Below are 27,452 nucleotides of genomic sequence, written 5' to 3'. Positions count from 1 at the left end.
GTTACCCTCCGTGCGACAAACCTCTCGCGTTTGAGTCCCCGTAGCCGATCCTCGTGCGATGGAAATCCTTCCTCCAGGTTCCGGAGCACCCCACTATTGCTGGAAATTCCTAACAAGATATCCTTTAGCCGTCCTGACTTGTCATACTCCCACACAGTGAAGCAGCACACGGGGGTAATGCACTCCCCTCGCCGCCATCTTCCCCCAGCTCCCCAAGAAGTGGTTTTTGATGGATGCTTATCACACCTGACAGCCAGCATTTCTCTTAATAATAATCATAAACAAGTGAGACAAGGTCACCTAACCTGAAACGAGCTTCACTTCACCACCAAATCCATCATGGAGCCCCGGATCTGTGGCAGCAGATCACAAAGGTCTGATGCTCTGGGCACTCCATATGAAATCCTATCTCTAGCACCTACCATCGCATTTTAATTTCATATTATTTCCTCTAAAGGCCTTCCTAAAAAGAGACCCTCAAAGGACAGCGCCTGTGAAAGGACTCAGCCCTGAGCAAGGTCATGTGCAGAACCTGTGGCCACTCTCCAAGGAGCTATTGTACACATTTGTTTCTTTCACATCTTTTTCCTCCTCTTTGTTCCACTATAACAGGCAAACCAATAAATTAAAGTCTTGAAAGAGAATAAAAAGCAGTGAAAGAACAATTAATTCAAGGTGCTTAATTAGAGAGAACTAATGAAAGCACTCTCTAACACTAAAACACAGATGACCACATAGCAAATGTCACACAATCGTCTGGATTTGAAGATCAACACTGGGTAGGTTGAAATAACAGGATTTGTCAGTCAAGTACTGGGAGGCAAGCAGATATTTCTTCCCCACAAAGATAGTGGCATAGGGCTAGGGTTGTGGCTCAGTGGTAGAGCGCTCGCCTAGCACGTGCGAGGCCCTGGGTTCAATCCTCAGCACTACATAAAAACAAATAAGTAAAATAAAGGTATTGTGTCCAACTACAATTGAAAAATAAATATTAAAAAAAAGATAGTGGCATAGATAAACTTTGTTATGTTTAGTGACTAATACCAACACATTGTAATGCCCTTGGCCCTGATGATAGGACAAAGCAGCTGTTTTGTTTTACTGAGTAGCTTGTCACTTCCAACTTGTCTTATAGGGGGTTCTGCTCCAAAGTCTGCTGCTGAGACTGAGGTGGGTGAAGCAGAGCACAGACCAAGTGCATCAGATGCTGAAACACACACCATTGGGAAATAAAGACGTCACGGTGCTGACAGCCATGAAGTTTTCCAAACATGCTTAGAATGTAACATCCTCACAGCCATGTTCTGTGAGTTGTGATGGGGTGGGGTGGGCTGGTGGGGCATCTGGGGATGTAAAACTGCATGAATGCATGATCCCTTAAGGCCATTTCTTTGATTTGAGGAAGACAAAGGGTTATGATGTGCTCTGATCAGAGTCCTTATATCTGGATTGGAACATTCCAGAGCTGGAACTCACTGGTGGTGGAATAGGGAAAAGCAATGTCATGACTGATAGAAAAAGTCTGTGGAGCAGGTGCTGCAGATGCAGCTGGCACCGTAGAAAAAGGACCCCCTTTCTGGACATCACCCCATCTTTTAATCCCAAATAGGCTGTTGACACCCATATTCTGCAAAGCAGTGGCTTCTGAAGAGCCTAGAATTCCACAGAAGGGGAAGGGGTGGCGGAGGACAGGCCCCTTGCCACCTGCACTTCAACCAAGGCACAGAATTGCATTGCATTTGGGGCTTGCCATTATTCTTTTTTTATTTGAATGCTGAGGCTAAAGAATGAATGAGGGCGATTTCTTTAGAAGTCATTGAAGAATAGAAATGATTCCAGGCAAAATTCTCAAGTATCTCGTTATTCCTGGTACCTTTTGTTTCTGTCTCCCTGCTTCCTTCTCTCCTTCCCGTCTTTCACCTCACCTACCCCGTGTGTACTTCAGTTCTCTTCTCCTTGCCCATCAGAACTTACTGTTACATGTCACTAAACTCAGACAAACATGTCAGTGGTTTTCCTGAGTTCTGGAGTATGTGCCTTTGGACAACAGATTCCTGGAGATGGCAAAGACTCCCTCCCACCACAGTGGTGGTAGTGCATGAGTGGGTCTATACGGTGTGGCACTGTGTGTGTGAACAGAAGAAGTGCAACCCCTTCCGCTGGAGTCCATACCTGACTGTCTATGACTGTCTTTGGGGTGGGAGTAGAGGAAGGCTTCTCCTACCGCACCTTCAATGAATCAAAGTATGCTCCATCCCTGAGAGAGGCTGCCAAGGTCTTGGAGACCATCAGTCCCACATACAGGTTTCTGTAGTCCTGAGGTCAGGGAACCTGATCTGATCTCTCAGAGACCTCTAAAAAGTGGTACAGTGCTTGAGCAAATAAAGCCATGGCTCAGGGACCAGGTAAGGAGATGCTACGGAGGAAGAGCCAGTGATTCATGGATGCTCCTGGGCATCCAGCACCCTGGCCTTTCCCCCTGCTGAGAGTGAGGGCCCGTGGCATCCTCAAGGTCTAATGATGCACATAACAACAAGTTTTTACAGTGAAGCCTTCTGCGGTTCTATCCCTAGCCAAGACCTACAAGTGACAGGATATCAGAAAGGAGAGATGAGACCAATCCCCAGATCCTGGAGGTCCCCTCATCAGAGGACAGGGGAGCAGTGGACCCCATACACACCTGCCCTTTACCTCCCTGGGACCCTGTCCCCAAGTGCCTACCTGAATTGGACCGTTTCTTTGGGGTTTTCAGGCTCCGACACCTGCCGCCCACAGAGCTGCTGTTCTCGCTCATGGAGTCCTGGGCCGAGGACGCGCTGCCGGTGGCCTCGCTGTCCCTCATCATGCTCTCATAGCCGCTGCTGCCACCACTGTGGTAGAAGAGGGCAGTCTTCCCCATGGCCGGCGGGAGCTCCCCGCTCAGCACGCTGCTGTTGTCGCTGCCATGCCCGCTGCTGCACCGGTGTGGCTTCCGCGGTGGGGTGATCTTGCTGTAGGGCGAGGGCAGCAGGTGCGCTGCTGCAGGCTTGTCCTCCGCGGGGGCGCCACTGCGCTCCTCCGCCTCGGGTCCAGCCCGCACCTGCAAACCCCGGGCACCCCCGTTGCCCTGCAGCAGCTCGGAGATGCGCCCATTGACTGCTCTCAGCGGCAGTTTGGAAGCCAATCCAGAGCTTCGGTTCCTGCTGAGCGACTGGGTGGACCAGGACATGTGCTTCCCGCTGGGGGGCACGTTGGAGCTCTGGCCCACTGACTGAGGCAGCGACTTGGTGGAGAAGCTGAGGGTTTTGGTGGTGGGGGTGGACAGGCTGCGGGCTTTGGGGCTGGCCAGGAGGAGCTTGCTCACGGCTGAAATCTTGGACTGGCTGGCCTTGGGCGACGCCCCTGCTGACTGGGTGGCGCTGCAGCTGGGTGGTGAGGCCCCTGCGCTGCTGCGGCCCAGGCTCCTGCCAGCTCGGGGCATGGTGCTGTCTTTGCCAGCGTGCAGTCGCGAGCTCATGGAGGACAGGCTCTCGGCCCTCTCCAGCGACAAGCATTCGTAGTGGCTGACTGTTGTTCTGCCAAGAGAGTTGGTCCTGCTGGCCAGCTGCTCCAGCTTGGCGCTGAAGAGCTTGCTGCTGCTACTGGCGTCCTTCACCTTGCTGCTGGGCTCATCAGGGAAGCTGGCCAAGAAGGTGGCTGGCTGGTTCAAGGGGCTGCTGGTGCTGCTGCTGCTGGCACTGTGCTGGGGGCTGGCCCGGTTCTTCTGGTCCAAGCTGGACTTGCGGACAGGGGGCAGAGGGGGAGTCCCTTTAGGCCGGGCAAGGACACAATGCTTGGGTGAAGCCACCTTGCGCTCCAGGGTTGCCTTAGAGGCCTGGGTACCTGATGCTGTCCCCAGGCCATTGGTGTCGGCACTGCAGTGGTAGAAGAGGCTGTCCAGCTCCTCGTGTCTGCTGGCTTTCTGAAATGCTCTAGGAAGGCTGCTAGATTTCAGGCTTTTGCTGGAATGCATTGGGCTCTGGGCCACCAAACCAGGCAGAGCCATTTCACAGCCATCCACAACCCTCTTGAAGTTGTCAGTCACTGGGGAGGCAGATACCTCTCCACTGCTGCTGCTGAGCCTGTCGCCCGGGCTGGGCTTCCTGTCCTGTTCTTGCTCTGGTCTGGTCTCAGGCTTAGTAGGGCCTGTGGCAGTCTCATACCTAATCCCTTCTTCACTGGGAAAAGCATTCTCTTTTTTCACTTCCTCTTCTCGTTTTAGCCAGGGGTCCTCAAATCTCATCTCTTTCTTTGCACTGGTTTCTTTACTCTCCTGGGACGAGGCTGCTCTGGCAGCTGTTTTGGAGATGGCAGTAGAAGCCTCAGGCTCTTGTACGTTCCGAGGGCTCATGGCAATGCAGGGGTAAACTGTGATGTTGGTCTTCATGGGGATGTACCCTTCGCAATTGCTCAGGTTGGTTGTATTGGAGATGGTGACCATGGCCTTGCCCAGTGTGGATATTTTGCAGCTTTTGATGGGGGTGGCTTTGTTGAAAGAGTCTTCCCCGACCTCAGACAAGATGAGCAGGTTATCAGAGCCTGCCTTGGGCTTCTCTCTGCACACCACAGCAGTGTTCTGGATGCTGCTAACAAACTCCGAGGCTGGAGGTTCTGCCATGGCCTCCCCATGCCCAAAACATGTCTGGGCTATGAAACTGTGACATGATTGCTCACCATCACTTCCTGCACTCATCTCGCTAAGCCAGGAGCTGATGGAGGAACGCCTGCTGCCTGTTTCCCGGGGCTTCCCATCCAGGTTCAGCTTCGGAAGGGGCAAGAACTGTGTGATGCTCACCTCAGAGACAGGAGCCATGCTGGAGTAGCCCTCCAGATCCTCGCTGATGCTGCTGATGATGCTGACAGGCCGGGAGCCTGAGGCTAAGGCCTGCACAGAGCAGTCGCTATTGAAGCTGATGATGCTGGTGGGGCGGCCACTGTCCAGGACCCCACTGATGGTCAGCTCCTCCACCAGCGTGAACACCAGCTCGTCCTCCCCGTTCAGCTCCAATGGCTGCTGCACGGTCACCATTGTGGTGCTCAGGATCTCCTTCTTGGAGTCTGGGGGAGATGCTGCCTGATGCTCATCCTCAACAGGGGTTTCTGGGAACCCCTCACTTCCAGCAGACATAGATTTCTTCAAAACCTGGGGGCTCATTCCAACTGGAGGGGTACGTACCTCAGGCTGCAGCAAGGACTCGCTAGAGACCATGCCAGAATCCTTGCTCAAGGGTGGCAGTGGGGCAGAAGTTGGCAGGACCCCCTTCTGGGTGTAGACTTTGCATCTCTGGGAAGGAGAGCTGGGGGGTTTGTACTCAGAGGTCTTGGACAGGCTGGCAATGCCCAGCCGGGGGGAGCCCATGGGCCTGGGCTTGCCCTCCACGAAGCCACAGGAGTTCAGGCTCTCCCGGCTGCTCTGGAGGCTGGGGCTCTGCACCATCTGGCTGCTGCTGCCTGGGATGCTTCGGGGTGAGGCTGGGGTGGGGCTGCTGCTGCGTGCTGTGGCAGGCACAGGGGAGTGATTCCTTTGCATCTTACAGGCCAGGTTGTCTGTGCCTTCCCGATCAGTCAGCTGGCCATCTGACCTGTTGTCTTCCTTATCGGACTCAGAAAGTGAGTTTGCCCCAGCCACTTGGCTTAACGAGGGGCATTTATTCGCTTGCTCTGCCCCAAACTGTACAGGCAGCTCTTCGAAAGGAAACTTACTGGGCTCCTCGCTGCCATCAATGCAGTCTAGTCTCTCTTGCAGCTCAGCAAATGTGTTACACTTCAAGCAGTCCCTTTCTGATTTGCTGGCTGCAGCCTCTCCTGCCTCTGTGGGCCGGCTGTCACCTCTGGTCTTCTGCAGGGCAGGCACAATGGGAACAAAGTCTGGGGGGCCCTCATTGTCGGTGAGCTCCTTGTCGGAGAGGGCTGTGCCATTAGGCCCGATGTAAATGACAGTGTCACAAGACTGCTCGCTGCTGGAGGAGTAGTCAGGATCACTGGACAGGTGCGCAATGGGGAAGTCGGGGTCCACCGTGGCTCTGGTATGGAAGGGTCTCAGCTGGGTGGGCCTGCGCATTCTGCCTTCCTCACAGGAGCTTTCTCCACCAGAGGAGCTCGACGTGTACTATGAGTGAGAGAACAGTTAACATGTGGCGCCTCTGAGACAGCCCTCCCAGGGAGCCTGACATTATGTGGTAAATGGTAGAAGCCACTGACTCAACAGGAGCTACAGAAGGTCCCCCGGGTTGACTTCCCGCATTGAAGAGTGGAACCATGACTCCAGTGGGCCAGGCCAGAGTGCCCAATGTTCCACATCATAGCTTTATGTGCTTAAGATAATCCCTATATGGCCCACTGACGAATCAGAGGCTGCTCAGGAGAGGAGATCCAGTCCCCTTCTGACCACATAAGGGCTATTCCTGAATACAACCAACAGAACATTGGTTGGGAAACCCTGTTTTATACTCCATCCCCCCCATTAAAAAATACATAAAGGAGAAGGAAAGAAAAGCCCTCCCACATGTTAATCACTGGCCCCCCCGATCTGAGTGGCCACAACCACCATGGTCCTCTCAGGCATTCTTGCCAAGCTGCCACTGTCCAGGGTTTGCTTCTGCCAGAGGAAAGGAGCCCAGTGGCATCTAGCAGACTCGGTATCAAACAGAAAACATTGAATTAACACGACAATTCCAGTAGCCAGGAAATCACTCCTGAACATGGGGGTGGGCAATAGGGCCACATGAGCAAAAAGTTAATAACCCTCTTTAGAGTTGACTCATTGAAGGACACAGTCTTCATCTACATAGGAGCCAGTCAGGCAAGAGAAAAACTGAATAATTTCCATCTCTCCAACATTTTTCATCTCAAAATCTATCTAAAGCATGCCAAGCACTACCTGTCAGGGGTCAAGCTGGATGTCCAGGGCCAGCAAAAGACCTGACTCTCTCCTGTCAGTGGGAAGGTTTCCCTGTCCCCAGGTGGGGACCACAGCAGTGATGCTTTCACATGCACCCCTGTGTTTGGGGATCAGCAATATTGATTTGACTCTCTCTCTGACTCAGTTCTGGGGCAAGGCTCCAAAACTCCTTTACCCACTGCACCCACTGGGAACTCCTTACCTTCGTCTTTTTCTTCTTCATCCTCAAGACCCTTGATGCAATCTGGATGGTAGACAGGGTTTCTGCATAGTTCCCAGCTGCAGCAGAGATGTGAGCGATCATGGTGGTGCGACAGTTCATGTTCCCCAGAGACTCCCGAAGCAGCATGGTGAGCTTGCTCTCTCTGCCAAACAAAGTGAATTAGGGCTGCATTAGTGGGCCATGCTTCACATTGACTGTCAGGGTAGGACTTTAGGTCTGTACATGGTTATTTTGTTGTGGTTGGTATTTTTTTCTTCCTTTTTTTTTTTTTTTTTTAATGGCACACCAATTAGCATCATTTTCCAGCATGGGAGCATGGGGCTATTTGTGGTTGGCAGCTGAGCAAGTGCTTCTTACTCCAAAGATGAAATTCATGCAAACACCTCCCTGGGCACTTCTGTCCTGGCTGTGATGGGGTGTTCCTGTGTGTCTGTGTGCATATGACATTGCACATAATGAGGCCTGGGAATAGAAATGGGAAGAGGGATCAGGAGAAAATGACTTTGTGACCAGTGACTCAGCGTGCTATCTGCATACACTGCCTTTCTCTGCAAGTTTGTGCACACAGGCAATCTCTGTAACAAAAAGCAGTTCCCTGCTGAGAATTTGTATTGAAGATCTATGTGTTTATAATGCATGCAAAATGTCTTACAAGGAGTTGGAACCACTTTATCCTCAGTGTCTCTTAATTCTCATATTTGCATCTAGTAGCACGGAAGGAAAAAAGTATTTGTATTCCTGATAAGTGGAGAAACACAGACACAAGCCCAAATACTCACTTGCTCAGCAATTGAAAGAACTTTCTAGAAAGGCCTCCTCTGGGAACTTTTCAGTTGCTGTGTGGGGCCAGAGTGTCCAGAGTGGTGATAATGAGGTTTACCAATTGTGTTTCTGGACACTTTAAGAATTGTCCTAAAGGAATGTCTCAAGTTTGTTTTTTTTTCCATTCCTATACTTGTTCTACCATTTTTTCTGTCTTGCTTTTAAAAGGCCTCTGCTTACTTCATCAGCAGCATTTGCCAAGTGTCATTTCATCTCTGGAGCATCCCCTCCCCTGAAGGCTGAGGCCGCCTCTGTGTTTCCCATGCCCTATGTTCATATCTCTGCGATGTGTTTGTATACCAGATGAGAGGAGTTCATCTGCACATCAGAACCCCCTGGGGAGGGAATGTCCAGTTCAGCAGACTGTGGGAGATGCAGGCCACTGTCAACAGACAAGGGGCCATTTCACACGTGACCTGAATCCAGCTTCAGGGAGGAGAGACTGTGGTGTGATAGTTTTTCCTTCCCATCTGAGACCAATTAAGGTGTCTGTTCAGGGATGCTGAGCTCACAATGGCTCAGTACCAGGACAGTTTATAAATATACTAGGGCTTCCCTTTTGCAAAATAACCAGTGACAGAAGTGGTGAAAGGAACAATAAGGGAGGTGTGGGGGGGGGGCACCAGGGACTAGCTGCATACATTTAACTCCCTTCACGTCCAGGAAGAACGTGTCGTGGACATAGCCGTTCAGTGGGAAGGTTGAGTCTTATCATGGCAAAGACAGTGCACCTGGGCCTTGTCTTCAATATGGGATGCAGAAGATGGGTTCCATTTGAGATAGTTGTGATCATATAGGTTCTATAAAATACCTGTGAGTGCTGAATTAGTGAATAATTGTCCATGACTTTTGGGGGAAATGCATGGTTTAGTGAGCCTCTGGTGAGGATCCTATCACAACAGTTTCATCAACTGGCATTACACAACCTTGTTTTATATGTATTTCTGTTGAAAGATAACTTATTTAATACCTATTCCTTATAAGTACTAAAACATATGCAGTATTGCTTTATAATAAACACTAACCAAGAAGGGTTCAATAATTTCCTGAACCAGCGTAATATGACCATAAATTTCTTTGGCTTCTGGCCTCACAACAATACTCTGTGCTACAGATTTTTTTTTCCCTTAACTGTTCATCATCTCATGAATCTACAAATTCAGTTACTTTTAAAAATCATTTCTATAGCTTCATTATGTACTACGGATATTAGCTTAGTACTTTCTGGAATGGCCTTACATATAGATCAGGGAATTTCCTCTTCCTTTTTCTGAATGTACTATTGTATTGATTCATTAATATTGAACTTGCAGTCAACAGCACTGTAACTCAGGCCTGAGTGAAGCTTATTTAACATGTGTGTTTTCTCCACAAGGCACATCACAGCCTTCGTGCCCTTTGTTACATTAGACAACACGTTAGCACCATGCACGGGATCATTTAAAACAGTGAAATCACCAACAAAAACACAAAAATGCAAAACAAAACAAAAACCACGTAGCAGTACATCAACTTGAAAGCACATTTGTTTATAAATAGAAGAGCAGACACAAGAAGGCAGAGTAGCACCTTGTGCCATTTCAATGGGGAACATATGGGTTGGAGACTCAAAGTCTCCACCACTCTGTAAGTCCTGAAATGATTCTGAAGTGTGTTGAGTATTGTTCAGGGATTACTGTTATGGTTTGGATATGAGGTGTCCCCCAAAAGCTCACGTGTGAGACAATGTAAGAAGGTTCAGAGGAGAAATTATTAGGTTATAAGGATCTTAACAAAATAAGTGAATTAATCCCCTGATAGGGATTAACTGAGTGGTAACTGAAGTGGTAGGGTGTGGCTGGAGGAGGTGGGAATTGGGGCTGTGGCTTTGGGGTATATATTTGTATCTGGCAAGTGGAGACCCCTCTCCCTGCTTTCTGATCATCATGTGAGCTGCTTTCCTCTGCCACACTTTTCTGCCATGATGGTCAGCCTCACCTGGAGCTCCGAGGAATGGTGCTGGGCTTCTATGGACTGAGACCTCTGAAACTGTGAGCCCTCAAATAAATCTTTCCTCTACAATTGTTCTGGTTGGCCCTTTTAGTCACAGCAGTGAAAAAGCTAACTAAAAAATTAGAAAGAAATTTTATCAAGTAGGAAAATTTGCAACTATGGAATCTACAAATGGTGGTGACTGACTATACTACGGGGTTCTTCATGATAAGTCTGTCCGTCAGTTGCACCGAGCTGAAGGCCTGCTCCTCTGTCTCTCCAGGTGAGTCTCCAGGGAAAGACACCAAAGTTGGAATGAAAAGATATTATGTTGTTGTATCAACCTGCTTGCCCTGCCTGTCCCACAGGATTCCCGCTCATGATTTGATGATATAGACAAATGTTTCTTGCTGTTTTTTTTGAACCTCACATTGTTGGAAGAAGTCATGGCATATGTGTTGCTTGGCAACCAGCATTTTCACTCTCCTTGTTGAAAGAAAGCCAGTAAAACTGCCAGCCAGACTTTTTTGCATGGGCCAATCTAGACTCAAAGACATGTCCTTAGGGGAGTAAAATATGGTGGAGAAAAAAACCTTGGCTTTTTCAACCTCATGATAATCCTTTAACTTGGAACGAAGATTAGCAAGTGAGTGAGAAGGGCAGGTGAAGGAAGGGGCAGGGTACCAAAGGCTGCCAACCATAAGCCAAACTCAGTATTTTGGGGAGGGAACTAAAGAGGTTCCAGAGAGTTTGTATGGTCAGCACAAACTCAGTTCACAGCTTTGTATCAAGGCTGAAGTGACAGAAGAGAGGGGGAGAGCTGTGGCTAGTCTTGCCCTAGTGTCATGCTGGCTAGAGGGAGGCAGAGTCTTAGGGTCATATGAGAGGGGCCCTCGCTGTGGAGGACAGGAGCGAGAAGGGACTGGTTATGAAGCTGAGTTGATTGGGGTCTGGGGAAGGACATGGCATTCTGTTAAGTAGCCATGTTTTATGGACATACACTTCACCTCCTGCCCAACCTGACCGCATGTGCCTTTAAAAGTAATTTTAGAAAATCTTGCTATTCAAAATAAGTCAACCCTTTCATTGGCCACCATAAAAGCAATGAAAAAGAACGGGATAATGAACACATTTTGTTTTATTTTATTTTTGTGTGCTGGGGATCAAAACCAGAGCCTCACACTTGCTAGGCATGTTCCCTTCCTCTGACATATCTCCACAAAATGAGCACCTTTTAATTAATAATAATTTTAAAAGAACATGAGAGGTCATGTAGCACTCTACAATAGGGGCCAACAAACTAGGGCCACAGGAGCCAAACTGACCCACTGCTTATTTTTATAAATTAAGTTTTATTGGAACACAATGCACCTGGTTGTTTACATATTGTCTGAGGCTGCTTTGGTATTACAAGGGTAAATTGGTTGTAACAAGAGCCCACAAAGTAAAAGATCTTTACTATCTGGTCCTTTATAGAAAAGGTTTGCTGACCCCTGCTCTAGAGTAATGGCAACTGTGATGTGGTTCCAGATACAGAATCATCCAGAGAATGAAGGTGTGTCTTACTTTCTTTAGTACTCAATAATGTATTCAATAGTTGTGCTGTCCCTCTTTTAATTCAGATGTTTCATGGAGCAAGAGCAAAAGCCAATTCCACAGAAACAGGCAAAGAGAAACAAATGCTTGGCTTTTGAAATCACTGGAGCACCAGGCCACAGTCATTGATGGTGGCTCAAATCACTTACTACTGCCTGCAGAAGCAGTCTGTCCTTCCAAAGGGGATGTCAGGGCGCTCATGTTCACTCAATTAATTAGCTCATTACTGTACGCAACTCCTCATTCTAGAAGCATTTGTTAAGCACCAACTCAGGTAAGAGAGACTGTACTGTACTAAGGAGTACAGGGAGAGAAATGGTTTGTGAAATCTCATCATGATATCCTCTGATAAAAGCTAAAGTTAAATGGCATCAGCAAGATGACTGACTAGAAGCTCCTTCTGCTTGTGCCCACCCCCCACCCAAAGGACAGCCAAATCCACAAAAGAAGAACTACATTTTGATGGAAATAACTAAAGAATGCTGGAATATATCAAATGAGTAGCAGAAACCCTGTAGACTGCAGAAAACCAGGATGGCCTCTTAGAGGAAGGAAATACCTCACCTCTGGCACCCCACTCCTCACTCAGGATCAATCTGGAATCAGGAAGGACTTCTCCTTGCAGGGAAAAGGTAGGCAAGAGGAACTGCCCACATTACCACCATGACCACCTAAGTCTCTGCCACTGGGGACTCCTGCAGTCCTCACAGGTACTAAGCCTTGCTCAGGGAGCTGCCTGGAGTCCACACAGCTGCATTATCCCCAGATGAAGAAGCCAACACTGCGCCCCATCCCCTGTGACCAGTGCTGCTAATGAATTGCACCACTGTGGAACAAGAACACTGTCCTGGTCTGGGGGCAAGTACCCACTGCACTTCTCTATCCCTTGAGACTACTCATGTACCACCCCCATCTGATAACCTACCATCTTGGAGCCCAAATTCTGCTACAGTCTATCTTGGGGGACCAACAGCAATGGATCCACTCTACCATGCTGCCTAGTCACTGTTGTGCCCTGCTGTTCAGGATTTGAGCTGACTTGGAGCTCTGCCTCCCAGGGAAATGATATATGACTATCCACAGCAGTCATGGCCCCCAGAACCAAAGGTGAAGCAGTGCCCTGCCCCTCAGGGAATCCCTGCTTTGACCTCCCAGGGAAGTAAAGATCTGCCTGAAACCTGAGCTGAAATGGCATGGCACTCCCTGCCCCTAGGGAACCAGTGCAGTGGCTGAGTCAAACAGCTGGCATGGGATCCCATTCCCCCTTGAAGCAGAGTATTGGGTGAGCTGTGTGATCTATCCTCCAGGACAGAGAGCTGTATCCAGGCCAAATAGCATTCTACTTTCCTGGAACTGGACTAGAACCCTGAAGTCTGAGCTGTGGAGCCTTGCTGGGGAGTAGTCTTCACTACATTAATGCTTGTACTCCAGGGTCCAAGCCACAGCTATACTGCACTATTTCTGGATCCTTGCTATCACTAGAAATCTGCCATGTCCCACAATTCCAAGGGTCCATTGTCATCTTATTGGGGCCCTTATCTCCTGGGATCAGAGTTGCTAATGTCCCTATTGGCTCTGGTTCCCAAATCATAGCTGAGCCTTGTTTCCTAGTGTCTAAACCCCCAGAGCACCCCATCTTCCCTGGAGGTAGGCCAGTGTTGGACCCTGACGCCAAGATCAGAATCACAAGTAAAACCCAGTTCCCTTGATCCAAGTTGCTGTAGTGTGCTTCAGAATTACCTGTGCAGGCAATCTGCTTCCCAAAGTGTCTTGAAAAGTGAACCTAGGACCCAAATCCCAGAACCATGGCTCTATAGCTTCTCTGAGAACCTGTACCCTGGAGCCCAGTGCCACTGCGACTACTTGTGGGCCATGTCAGACCCAATGCCAAAACTCATCATTGTAGGGAAAGTGAGAACAGGAAGACCCCCCCCCCCAAACTTTTGTTACTCAGCATTCTTTTAACAGCATTCACTGTCACAAACTCCTACAGCCTATGCCATTGAAACATCCACAGACATCATTGACATTGACCACAGCTAAGAACCTGCATGGAAGCTATACCACTACGCCCACTCAGTACCTATACCCTTCCCAGCCAACACCCTAAGACCTACCTGCAGGTGAAAGTCTTTCCCTACATAAGTCACTCTGTAAAGTTTGGAAGAGATGACCATTCTATCACATGTACAGACATCAGCGCAGAGACACAAGAAACATGAAAAAGCAGGAAAACATGATATTATCAAAGGAACCAAATGATTCTCCAGTAACTGACCCTAAAGAAAAGGATATTTTTAAAAAGGAACTCAAGATAATGACTTTAAGGAAACTCTGCAAGATAAAACAGAGTACAGAGAGACAATTTAGTGAAAACAGGAAAATGATTCACAAATAAAAAATTTAGCAAAGAGATATTATTAAAAGAACCTATCAGGTATCTTGGTGCCAACACCTACAACAGACTAGATCAAGCAAAAGAACAATTGAAAACTTGAAGATAGGTCTTTTGAAATTACTTAGGGGAAAAAAGAATGAAAAAAAGTAAACACAGGCTACAAGACTTATGGGATACCATTAAATAAACAAACATTCTCATTATAGGAATTTCAGAAGAACACATAGAAATAGACAAAAGACTTATTTAACAAATTAATTGCTGAAAAATTCCTAAGTCCTGGGAGAGAAAATGGATATTCAGATTCATTAGCTCAAAGATTCAATCGAAAGAAGTCCTCGGCAAGACATATTATATTCAAGCCATCAAAAGGCAAAGACTAGGAGAGAATTTAAGAAGCAGAAAAAATATCAAGTCGCGCATAAAGGGATCTCTTATATCAGTGGATGTAGGTTTTCAATGGATTTGTTGACAGAAACCTTGCAGGATAGGAGAGAATGGGAATGCCCTATTTAAAGTGCTGGAAAAAAAATCCTGCCAACCAAAACTGACCTTCAGAAATGAAGAAGTACCTTCTCAGACATGCAAAAGCTGAGTGGGATCTACTGTTAGACCTACCTTACAAGAAATGGTTATAGGAGTTCTTCAATAAGAAAAGCTAATTACTAATGTAAAAGCATATGAAAGTGTAAAATTTACTGGTAAGGTAAACATATGATCAAATTCAGAATAATCTAACATTATAATGGTAGTCTGTAAGTCCATTCATATCTCTAGTATGAATGCTATAGTTCAAAACAGTTAAAAACTATAATATGTTGTTAAATATATACTATAAGGGGCTGGGGTTGTGGCTCAGTGGCAGAGCACTTGCCTCGCACATGTGAGGCACTGGGTTCAATTCTCAGCACCACATAAAAATAAATAAATAAAATGAAGCTATTAAAAAATATATATACAGTATAAGAATGTGTAAATTACAATATCAAACTGAGGGGAAAAAAGATCTAGAATTTTTAGATCTTTTATAATAGTTTATTATAACTATAAGATATTTTATATAGACCTCATGGTGACCCAAAAGCAAAAAACTATAGCAGATACCAGATAAAGAGGAAGAAACAGAGCTGGGAGTGGCTCTGTGTTAGAGTACTTGTCTAGCATGTTCAAGATGCTAGATTTGACTCCTGGCATCCCAGAAAAAAAAGGAAAGAATTAAACAACCAGAAAACAATGAACAAATGGAAGTTATCCTTTCCTATCAGTAATTACTTTGATTGAAAATGAACAAAATTGTGCAATAAAAAGACAGAGTGACTGAATGTATTCAAAGGAAACATGATCCAACAGTATGCTGTCTATAAGAAACCTGCTTTAGTTTTATGGCACACATGGACTTTTAAAGGTGAAGACATGGAATAAGATATTCCATGCAAATAGCAACCCAAATAGAGCAGAGGTAACTATACTTATGTCAGATAAATTAGACTTCAAGTCAAAACTGCCACAGAGGTGATGAGGGTAATTATTTCACGATAAAGGGCTTAATTCTTCAAAAGGACATATCAATTATAAATCTACACTTAACCAACATCAGAGCACCTGAATATATAAAGCAAGTATGAAAAGGACATGAAAGAAGAAATAGCAATATAAAAATAGCAATACTCCACTTCCAACAGTGGAAGAAAATTAATAAGGAGATACTGGAAATAGAATTGCACTTTAAACAAAGTGGACCTAAGAGCATCCAATAATAGCAGAATGTAGATTATTCTCTCATATACCTGGGACATCTTCAGGATAGATCATATGGCAGGCCACAAACAAATCTTAACAAATTTAAGAAATCTGAAATCATATCAAGTATCTTCTGACCAAAATGGTATGAAACTATAAAACAGAAACAGTAGAAATTTTGGAAAATTCACAGATACATAGGCCAACAAAATCGATGACCTAAAGGAAAGAAAATGTACCAATGTTAGAGCAGGAAGAAATAGAAAGTCTGAAGAGATCAATAACAAAAGTGATTGAGGTAATTACCTCAGTCACCTTGATACCTAAAACAGACAAAGACACCATAAGAAGGAAAAGCTATAGGCCAATATACCTGATGAACATTGATGCAAAAATCTTCAATAAAGTATTAACAAGTCAAATTTGATAATATATCACAAATTGTGACTTATCTCTAAAATGCAAGATTGGTTTAATATATACAAATTAATCACTGTGATACTTTACATTAATAGAAAGATAGAACACACATTGGTATCTCAATTGACACAGAAAAAGCATTTGACAAAGTTCTACATCTTTTTTTTTTTAATAAAAACTATCAACAGTTTAGAGTAGAAAGAAAGTTTCTCAATACAATAAAGGCCATTTATGAAAAAAACACTACTAAATGTCATAATCAATAAGGAAAAACTGAAAGCTTTTCCTCCAAGATGTTGTACAAGGGAAGGATACCTACTTTTACCACTTCTATTAAACACAGTTCTGGTAGTACTAGCAAAAGCAATCAGACAAGGAAAAAATAAAAGAAATAAAAGAAAAAAGAAAAGGGATCCAAATCTGAAAGGAAGAATAGTCTTTCTATTTGCAGATGACATAATCTCATGTGGAAAACAAGAAAGACTACACCAAAAAACAAAACAAAACAAAAAACTATTGGAACTACTAAATGAATTCCATAAAGCTTCGGAATATAAAATCAACATACAGACTCTGTGGCATTTATGTACCCAAATAATGACCTCCCCCCAAATGAAATAAAAAATAATAACCAAGGAGGTAAAAATACTTTATACTCAAAACTATAAAACACTAATAAAAGAAACTGAAGAGAAGACTACTAAATGGAAAGATATAGCATAGAATACATTCATGGATCCAAAGAATACAGCTAAAATGCTCATCTTACTTAAATCAATGTACAGATTCAATATGATCTCTATCAATATTCCAATGGTACTCTTGACTGAAGTAGAAAAAAACCAATACTATGATTTTTATGGGATCACAAAAGACTTTGGATAGTCAAAGCAATTCTGAGAAAGAAAAACAAAGTTGGAGGTATTTCACTTCCTGGTTTAAAATTCTATCACAATAAGCCATAGTAATCAAAATGCTATGGTACTGGCATAAGAACAGACACACAGACTTCAGAACAGAATAGAGAGCCCAGAAATAAATCCAAACATATATGGTCAACTAATTAATTTTTGAAAAGACATCAAGAGAACACAATGAGGGGAAGAGAATAATGTCTTCAATAAATAGACCTGGGGCTGGGGTTGTGGCTCAGTGGTAGAGCATTTGCCTAGCATGCGTGAGGCACCGGGTTCGATTACCAGCACCACATAACACTAAATAAACAAAATAAAGCTATAAAAAATCGTGCTGAAAAACCTGGATTTCCACATTTAAAAGTACGAAACTGGGCACTAATACCATACATAAAAATCAAAAAGGATGAAGACCAAATGTAGCACTTGAAATCATAAAATTTATAGAAGGAAATAGGGGAAAATCTCCTTGACATTAGCCTTGGAAGTGATTTTTTTAAAATATATCACACCAAAAGTTTAGGTTGCAAAAACAAAAATTAATTAATGGGACTACATCAAACTAAAAAGCTTCTGCACAGCAAAGAAAACAACCAGCAAAATGAAAAGCAACATATAGATTAAGAAAAAATATTTACAAACCAAATATCTGATAAAGAGTTAATACCCCAAATTTATAAAGAACTCATACAACTCAGTAGCAAGAAAACACATATCCCAATTAAAAAATGGGTAAAGGAGCTGGGTACAGTGGTGTACACCTGCAATCCTAGTGTCTCAGGAGGCTGAGGCTGGAGGGTCCCAAGTTCAAAGTCAGCCTCAGCCATTTAGTGAGACCCTGACTCAAAATAAAACATAAAAAGAACTAGGGATATGGTTGGGTACCCCTGGGTTCAATCCCTGGTACCAAAAAAAAAAAAAAAAAAAAAGAAAGAAAAAAAAAGGCAAAGGACCTGAATAGACATTTCTCACACCTGTATGATAGCTGTTAGCAGAGGGAAGAGGTAACAAGTGTTTGTAAGACTATGGAGAAAAGGGAATCCTCCCACACTGTTCATAGGAATATAGACTATGCAAACATTATGGAAAACAGTATGGGGTTCCTAAAAAAAAATCAAAATAATTACCATATGATCCAGGATCTCTTTTTTTGAGTATATACCAGGAAATTAAATTACTACCTGTAAAGATATCCTCATGCCCATGTCTGTTGCAACATTATTTGCAGTATTCAGGATGTGGGAACAACTTAGGTATCTTGTCAACAAAATAATAAAAAAAAAACTGTGGTACTTTTATACAATGTAATATTACTCAGCCTTTAAAAAAAGGAGGCAATCTTACCATTTGCTACAACATGGATGGAGCAGAGGACATCATGCTAAGCGAAATAAGCCAGACACAGAAATAAAAATATTGCTTATATATGAAATCTAAAAAGAAAAAGTCAAAGGTATACAGAAAGAACAGTGATTACTAGGAAAGTGGGGTGGGTGGGTGAGAGAAGGACATAAAGTAGCAGATATGTAGGATGAACAGGTCTAAAGATTTAGTAAACAATGTGAGGACCACAGTTAAACATGGTGTGCTACATTCAGGAGTTTTGCTAAATGAGTAGATTATAGTTGCTCCTGCCATGGGGGGTTGGGGTGGGGAGAATGGGTAACTGAGATGATGGATGTTCATTTGTTTCACTGTAATAACCATTGATATGTTTATTTATTTACTATTAATTTCATAACACCACTGTGTATACCTAAAGTAGGCACAATAACATTTATTTTTAAAATAATAAAGAATTTTAAAGCTAATAAAGGAGGAACAAATGAAAAACAAGACATGATAAAGACAGGACACCTTGAGGCTAAGCAGAATCCCCACTCATCACAGTATCTGGCCACCCCTAATCTGCTAGAGAATGCTCAGAGCGCCATTGCTGTAGCTAGCTTTGTCTCCTCAGCTGGGATTCTCCTACACAGAAGGCACCTGGCATGCACTCTTCCTCTCTCTTTTCTTTAGTTCCCCCCAAAAGCCCCAGCACAACTGTAAAAAGTTCAGCCCCTCTCTGAAAGGGCAGTCTGGAATCAGCACATTATTTTCTGATCCTCAGGGGAGGTACACCTCAGGAGAGGGCACCCGGCTGCCCAGGAGCAAGATGTTCACATCACATGCAAGACTGGCCAGGTAATTTCATAAGAAAATGCATCTCCTTCAGTACAAATACGACGTCACAGAAGAAAGCAAGATGTCTGTGCCTCTTCACATTTATCACTTCTTAGAATGTTGAGAAAAAAGAGCCTAATTAATCCAGAAAACCAATCATGTTCCAGAATAAATTGTAAAAGAGAGATTCCCACAGGCAGCAAGAAAGAACTATATAAAATCACATATGTGAACCTTAGCATATATATCTCTCTCTTTTTAAAAAAGGGCACAGTGGGTTTTGTTGTTAGAAAAAGATTTTAAGCAATATGCCATCAATATTCAAGAATGGAAACTACACACACAAAATTCTTTCCTAAATTTTTTATGCTTTCCATAAATTTTATTTTATTTTTTATATTTATTTTTTAAAATTTGTTCTACTTAGTTGTATGTGACAGCAGAATGCATTTCAATTCATCATACACAAATGGAGTACAACATTTCAACTCTCTGATTGTACACGGTGTAGAGACACACCATTCATGCAATCATACATGTACCTAGGGTAATGATGTCCATCTCATTCCTACCCTCATAACAAAAATTCTTATGTATGCTTGATATTTAGTCAAGATAACAACTAATGTTTAAATGCCAAGAAAATACTTGTGTCCCTCATACTCTTAAGATAGAACTCTGTAGGAATACTATATTCCAGTAACAATTCCAGTTGTACCTACTTCACCTGTAAACCACAGGACCTGTTTTAGAGCTTCAGACAGCAAGCGTGAGACCCTGGGACAGAGCTGGCAGGTGTCATTCAGCTCCGAGAGTTCTATCTCGCAAGTCACTGGATCTACCTGCTAACAACCAGGAGGAGACAGAAGGAGACCAAGAGAAGAGAGAATGAAAAGAAAAAGAAGGTAGAAAGGGGAGATAAAATAATGACCTTGAAGTGTATTTGGCTACTCAATGGTACCCCACACACTCTGTCCCCCTGACAACTGCCTCCTTCCTGCTTATATCTTATTGGTCTGTAAAAATCCTTTTTTATTTGTCTCCTGAAAGGTCAGCAATGACCCTCTGAGGCCAACCCAAAATGCCAGGGACCAGAATCCCAAGATGTTAAGCCTCCATGGCCCAACACTTCTGGCCAAGGTGGGCAGCACTTCTGTGGTTCTTTACCCATTAAAAGAGACTGTTTTCCAAGGAGAGTCACCGGCTCCACTGAGTGAGGGCAATTCTGACTACGACTTCTAGGTCCCAAGATTTCTTTGTGAGAGTGTTGAGTTGTGACAGACTGAAACACACGCAGACACAGGGAAATAATCACTCCCTTGAGTTCATCTGTAAGGGACTTGATGATCCCCATATTCATGGACATTCGTACCTTTGGAGGAAGATACATGCCTTCACTCTGGGAAGGCACGTGCTCTGCAGAAGCAGTTTTGTCTCAGCAATGTTTGCCTCAGGATGCCACTGCCAATATTTCAGGACACAAATGATCTGGTTTGGGGTACTAGAAAAGTGCCAGAAGCTTGATAAAGGCTGACCTGTCCTAATGGCATTTTGAAATATTAAAGAAGTTAAAATTCTTGATGCTCAGTTTCAGATACAAATGGCATAGCAGGTCTCTTCTTCAAGATGCTGTAAGGGAGAATGCATGACACTGACATCTTGGATAGAGAAGTACAGTCTTGAGGTCTTCCACCGACGGGTACTCTGGCTTGTATAATGAAGTACCAGCAAAAATAGCTCCCTGAATCCAGTGTGTATGTTAGAGGTGTCTGTGAAGCACTGGCACTCAAGTGGGAGATGATGAGTTGCTTTATCTGAGGGAGCTTTGGAGAGGACCCGTAGAGAACCACCCACTCAGGCTGGAGGACCAGCCTTTGGGTCCAACTAATATACCACCTGTTATGAGTTCTTATCTTGCTTATCCTAAGACCACCCAATTTTAACACTAAGAGTGGAGGAAGTTAATCTATCCTTTCATTGTATTCTTTTATTAAACACCAGAATTTGGGTATTTTGTTTGTTTCTTTGGGTGTTTTTTTTGGAGGGGGGGTACTGGGGATTGAACCCAGTGACACTCTACCATGAAGCTACACTCCTAAACCTTTTAAATCTTTTTTTTTTTTTAAATATTTATTTTTTAATTTTCGGCGGACACAACATCTTTGTTTGTATGTGGTGCTGAGGATCGAACCCGGGCCGCACACATGTCAGGCGAGCGCGCTACCGCTTGAGCCACATCCCCAGCCCCTTTTTAAATCTTTTGAGAGATGGTTGCATTAAATTGCTCAGGCTGGCCTCAAACTTGTGATCCTTCTGCCTCAGCCTCCTGAGTAGTTGGGGTTAGAGGTGTGCCTCACCACACCCAGCTAACTACCATAGAAACTGAGGTATAAGCGCCATTTTGGGATGCCTGTGATATAGGATAATATATGGGAGAAATGAAGTCTTCCTCATTCCATCCTGGTTATCTAGGGCAGATACCAGGAGGGCTCTAGAGCATTGGTGGCAGTGTTCAGTGAAGAGCAGGAAAGAAGCAATGATGTTCAACAGGGCCTGCTACTCTTGGTGAAGCAGTAACTATTCCCAGCAGAACTAGGAACATAATAAGTACCATAATTTGGATATTTAAAAACAAATTTTTTTTTAGTTGTTGATGGGCCTTTAATTAATCAGTTAATTTATTTATTTATATGCAGTGCTGAGAATCGAACCCAATGCCTCATGCATGCTAGGCAAGCACTTTACCACTGAGCCACAACTCCAGCCCACCATAATTTGGATCTTCAATGTCTCCCAAAAGTCTATGTGTTAAAGACTTGGTGCCCAGGTTGACACTATTGGGAGGTGGTGGGACCTTCAAGAGTTAGGACTTAGTGGGAAGTCCTTAGGTTATTGGAGGTGTTAAAGGGACTTTTGGACTCTTCCTTTCTTTGATTCCTGGCTCATGAAGTTAGCAGTTTTCCCCTGACCTGTGCTCCTGCCATGATACACTGCCTTACCATAGACCCAAAGCAACAAGCCACTCAATCATGTACTGGACACTACAGACCTGTGAACCAAAATAAACCTTTTATTTTTATAAGTTGGCTATTCCAGGTATTTTGTTATAGCAAGGGAAAGCGAGTCTTGATGAGCATTCATGACAACTCTCTGAGGAACTTCAGAGAATATCAGGATGGATAGAGTTTATATAAGCTGGAAGTTTTATATTCCAGGTATAAGTTGAAGCCAATGAAATTCAGAGTTAAACTTAAATAGGTTTACCACTGTACTCATAGTGTGATAAAGTCTACATAAAATTTGGACCTTGGGAACCCATTTGATGCTAGGATCAGCATCCCATTTATCTGAATAAGATAAAATTCACAATAATTCAGCTTACTTGAGAAAGGCCAGCTGTTAACAGTAAATAGTCTCAATAAGAAAAGTATATGATGTAACTTGAATTTATAACTAACAGAAGGTTTCATGTTAAAATCCTAACCAATTTGCTTTGATCTCATTTAACAAGACTCACTTGTGATGACTAACATGGTTATGAAACATAGTTCACTTACATCAATTACATATGTTCCATGAAAACATTTAACATTATTCACTTATTTAACAACTCATTCCTTCTTATCTAGAGCCAGGAAAAACATCATCTCAGTGATGACCATGCAGGATTAGTAGAATCTGATTTACTCCAAATATTGTAAATCTTAAGTTCTGCTCAGGAAATGTACAGTCATTCCAAGGTCATGGCACTCAGGTATGACATCAGAAAATTAAATGTAATTCACATAATCAGAATTATGATATAAATAGCCTACTAATTCTAGGAAACAATTCTGAGTCAAGATTGAAAAATATTTTTAGAACCATAGAGCATTAGAGTTGAGAAGCTTTCTTGGGAGGGGGGTCACTGCATTTCCTAATAAAAAGACTGTCATAAAAACAGGTGATCTGCTTTCTGCTGGAATAGTTTAACTTGGGGGGTACTTTTCCCAGCCCTTATTTTATTTTGAAACAGGGTTTCACTAAGTTGCTCAGAACCTAACCCATTTGCTGGAGCTGGCTTTGAACTGTGATCCTCCTGCCTCAGCCTCTCTATCTGCTGGGACTACAGGCATGTTCCACTGCACCCAGCATCTTAGGGTCTTGTTAAAAACAGCTACCCAGAATCAGCCATACCTCAACAATGGAGTTCAGTATAAGGAAGAGCTTTCTAAAAATTAAGGCTATTCCAAAATATTATACAGGCTACTCTGGGAGGTGGTAAGTATTAAAAAAATCCTAAGAATTTCAATGATAGGAGATATGCTTTTATTTTGACCTTTCCTTATAGTAACTCAGCCAATATTTATGACTTATTAGCCCTAGGACAGAAGGAAAATTATTCTAGATTTATTTTTATCCAATTTAGCATAATCAGAAACTAGGAATGTCATCACTTTGAAGGAAAGCACCCCTCTAAACCACACAAAAAAGTGAGAACTAAGAAGGCAAATTAGCAGACCTTACAGAAAAACAGAAAATAATAGGTCCATATATTTCCCTGGAACCAACAGGTTGCCAGAAATTGCATAAGCTAATGAAATTGAAGATGATATAAAGGTGTGCTTAGTGATTCAATAACAAGACCCTCTGCACTTACTGAATGTGTAAACCTGCTCTGTAATAGATGCAAGTGTGTTGTTTAATCCACCTGCAGGACCAGATTAGGAGTAAGAAAATGTTTATATCATTATTGCAATGTAGAGTGTAAATACTACTCTAACATTAGCTGAAGTTTCACTTCCTTTTTAAAGTCTATTAGACACAAGCCATTATCTTTAATGATCAATGTTTTACAACAGACATTTCTATACTCTTGTCACACTGCACAGGGATTTGGCAGTGGTTTATGACAGGCTTTCTGGGAGAGGAATAAGGAAATATCTCAATCATGTTTCATTATGACCATTACACATCTTTCAAGTAAAGACGACATCACTGTACTATTTAGAAACTTCGCTTTCCTGTAATTTTATATCATCCTCAGGTTTAGGAGCATATGCTCATCCTAGAGTGAGAGATCTCTGCAGTAATCCAAAAAGGAGTTAGGTACTGATCAGGGATAGAGATAGAGACCAGAGTCATGTTGTCACGGCAACACAGAGCCTCTCTGATTTTGCTCACCTGTCCCTCCCTGTGAATTTTTACAGAATTCTCAAGAAGAAAGAAAATGAAGGCTGCAAATGGAATTCTTGATAGAATTCCAGATGAAATCTGCTTCTTGCCTGGTGCCATCTCTCGAATCCTTCCCACTACTTTGCCGCTACCCCATCCTCCAACCTCCTATGTCTCCTTAGTGACAAACTTTCATTTTCAGAACATTCCTATGCTTTTCAATGAATTTCAATGTTTGTTTCAAGTTAAGAAGAAAAAAAAACCACATAGATGAAGTTTAGGTTTTGACATTTTGATGGTGCCTCTTTCCGTACCTCCATCTGTGATCTTCCTTTAGGGTAGACAGTAGAACTGTACAGAAAGTGGATTTTGAAAATCTGCAAGTGTATTTAGAGTTCTTTCAGGGTTAAATAGAATTAGGAAAAGGGTCTAGGCTTGATGATTACATTGGATTGTAATTATGGCTTTTTGAGTCTCCAGAGTTGATTTAGCCAATTCCATGCTTTCTTTCTATCAAAATAAATACAGACTATGCAAATATGAGCCCCGAGATGACGATTCATTTGCATTCACTTGGCTGGGTTCTGATCTTGTGCACATGAAAGGCAGCGAGGTGTCTGTCATCTCTCTGCTCAATCAGGCTGCATGTCCACGGGCACTGCCAGTGCTGCAGGATGACCTTCCAAGTGATATGACATACACTGGCTCATTACACAAGCAAGGATAGTGGCACAGTAATATCACCCTGCCGGGAAGGATTCAGCCTGGTTTGGGAGGATAGATGAGATGATGGAATGTGTTCCTGCCTCTGACCTCATGCTCACGTCTCTCTCCCTATGCAATGGCTATTAAGTGAATAGCATGGAGCTTATGGCAGGATTCTGATAGTCAAGGTCAAGATGATCCCTCTCCTGCCACGTCTACCTCCTGCTTCTGACCAATAGCCTTTCCAATGCTCAGTTGGGGATACTGAAAATGGTTCCAAGAGATGACCAATGAACCACTGCTGCCACAAAGACCAGTATTCACTGAGATAGGGTCCCTGTGTGTTTGCACAGTGGGTTGCAGACTGGCATGACTTTGGATGTAATGCATTTGTTACTTCATTGACTGACAGTCAGCCCCCCTTGTAGTATAAAGAATGGCAGTAAAGATGATGTGGCAGCTTTGGACCTGGGGCTGGAGCTGGATTGCCCAATGAGGAGGAAGAAGATGCCTCTCTGTGCATCCCTCCCTTCCCTGCAAACTCTGGATGGCTCTACTCATGATTCCTTAAACAGGCTCTGAACTCTGGTGTCTCTTCTATCACCATGTTCATCCCAGCTTTTCAGCCTGGAATGCTGTTTCCTTTCATTTCTATCAATGGAAATTATTATGGTTTGGATGTGAGGTGTTCTCCAAAAGCTCATGTGTGAGGCAAAGCAAGAAGGTTCAGAGAAGAAACGATCCTGCTATGAAAGCCTTAACTCAATGGTGGATGAATCCCCTGATGGGATTAACTGAGTGGTGGCTGAAGGAGGTAGGGTGTGGCTGGAGGAGGTGGGGCATTGGGGGTATGGCTTTGGGATATATATTTTGTATCTGGGGAGTGCAGTCTCTCTCTGCTTGCTGATCATCATGTGAGCTGCTTCCCTCTGCCGCACCCTTCTGCCACCCCCTTCATGGCTCACCTTGAGCTCTGAGGAGAAGAGCCGGCCTTCTATGGACTGAGACTTCTGAAACCCTGAGACCTCAAATAAACTATTCCTCCTTTACAATTGTTCTGGTTGGGTCCTTTAGTCACAGCAGCAAAAAAGCTGACTAAAACAGGAATTGTTCAATGTCCAGCTCAAATTTATGAAAACTTACTAATTATTCAAGGAAAAAGCAGGTGGGGGGAGTCTGACAGTACTAGTAATTCCCAAGGACTTCTGTCCTTGGAAATCACCTGCCTTTTCATTAAAAAAATTTTTTTTTTGGTAAATAAGCATTACAAAAAATTTACTTTGTGTGTGTGTGTATTACTAAAGATTGAATCCAGGGGCACTCTGCCATTGAGTTACATCCCAGCCCTTTTTGATTTTGAGATAAGGTCTCGCTGAGTTGCCCAAGCTGGTGGGTGAGCTTGCCACCCTCCCACTTTAGGTTCTGGAATAGCTGGGATTATAGACATGTACCTCCATGCCTGGCTGTTTTAATGATTTTTTAAATGTACAATGTGTGCTATGGAATCAACCTAGGTGCCCTAAAGCAGATGAATGGACAAAGAAAATGTGGTGTATGTACACACGATGCAATATTACTCAGCCATAAAGAAGAATGAAATTATGGCATTTTCTGGTAAATGGATGGAACTGAAGACTATCATACTAAGTGAAATAAGCCAGTCCCCGAAAACCAAAGGCCGAATGTTCTCTCTGATATGTGGTTGCTAACATACAATAAGTGGGGAGGAGGCAGGGAAGAATACAAGTCCATTGGATTAGACAAATGGGAATGAAGGGAAGGGAGGGAAGGGAGGGGGCATGTTCGTATATGAAAGACAGTAGAATGAATCAAACATAACTTTCCTACATTTGTATATGAATACACGACCAGTGTAACTCCACATCATGTACAACACAAGAAAGGAATCCTAATTAGAACCAGTTATACTCCATGTATGTATGTATTATTATTATTATTACTTCATGTATGTATATATAATATATAATGCCAGAATACACTCTACTATCATATATATCTAAAATATTTTTTTAAGTGTATAATGTGTGGCATTAAGTACATTCATTGTTGTGCAACCATCACATCTACCCATCACCATAACTTCTTCATCTTCCCAAACTGAAATTCTACCCATGAAACAATCACTCCACATCCCCCTCTTCCCCTCCCCATGATATCCACTATTCTATTTTCTGTCTCTATGAATTTATCTTCTCATAGGTAGCCTGTTTAAAGGGAATTATATAATATTTGTCCTTTGGCATCTGGTTAATTTCACATAACGTGTTTTCAAGGTTCATACATATTGTGGCATAGATCAGAATTTTGCTCCTTTTTGCTGAATAATATTCCATTGTATAGATACACCACATTAAAATTGTTTATTTCATATTTTTATTTTTTATTAAAATAATTTTATGGGTGCCT

At 43.3% G+C, this 27,452-nt stretch overlaps 1 protein-coding gene across 2 annotated transcripts in view; it reads right to left on the bottom strand.

Moving 5' to 3' along the window:
• Kif26b (kinesin family member 26B) overlaps window positions 1-27,452 on the bottom strand; it is a 488,260-nt gene that overhangs the window by 26,790 nt on the left and 434,018 nt on the right. For both annotated transcript variants that reach the window (XM_048809263.1, XM_015483559.2), the window contains 2 exons: window positions 7,122-7,284; window positions 2,722-6,127 (listed from right to left, as the gene is read on the bottom strand). In XM_048809263.1, coding sequence (XP_048665220.1) covers window positions 2,722-6,127; window positions 7,122-7,284 — 3,569 coding nt within the window. The remainder of the gene's footprint in view (window positions 1-2,721; window positions 6,128-7,121; window positions 7,285-27,452) is intronic.

This window comes from Marmota marmota, unplaced genomic scaffold (assembly GCF_001458135.2).
Source record: "Marmota marmota marmota unplaced genomic scaffold, marMar, whole genome shotgun sequence".
Lineage (NCBI taxonomy): Eukaryota > Metazoa > Chordata > Mammalia > Rodentia > Sciuridae > Marmota > Marmota marmota.
The sequence above is the reverse complement of the archived record's forward strand: the minus strand, read 5'-3'. Positions and strand labels throughout refer to the sequence as shown.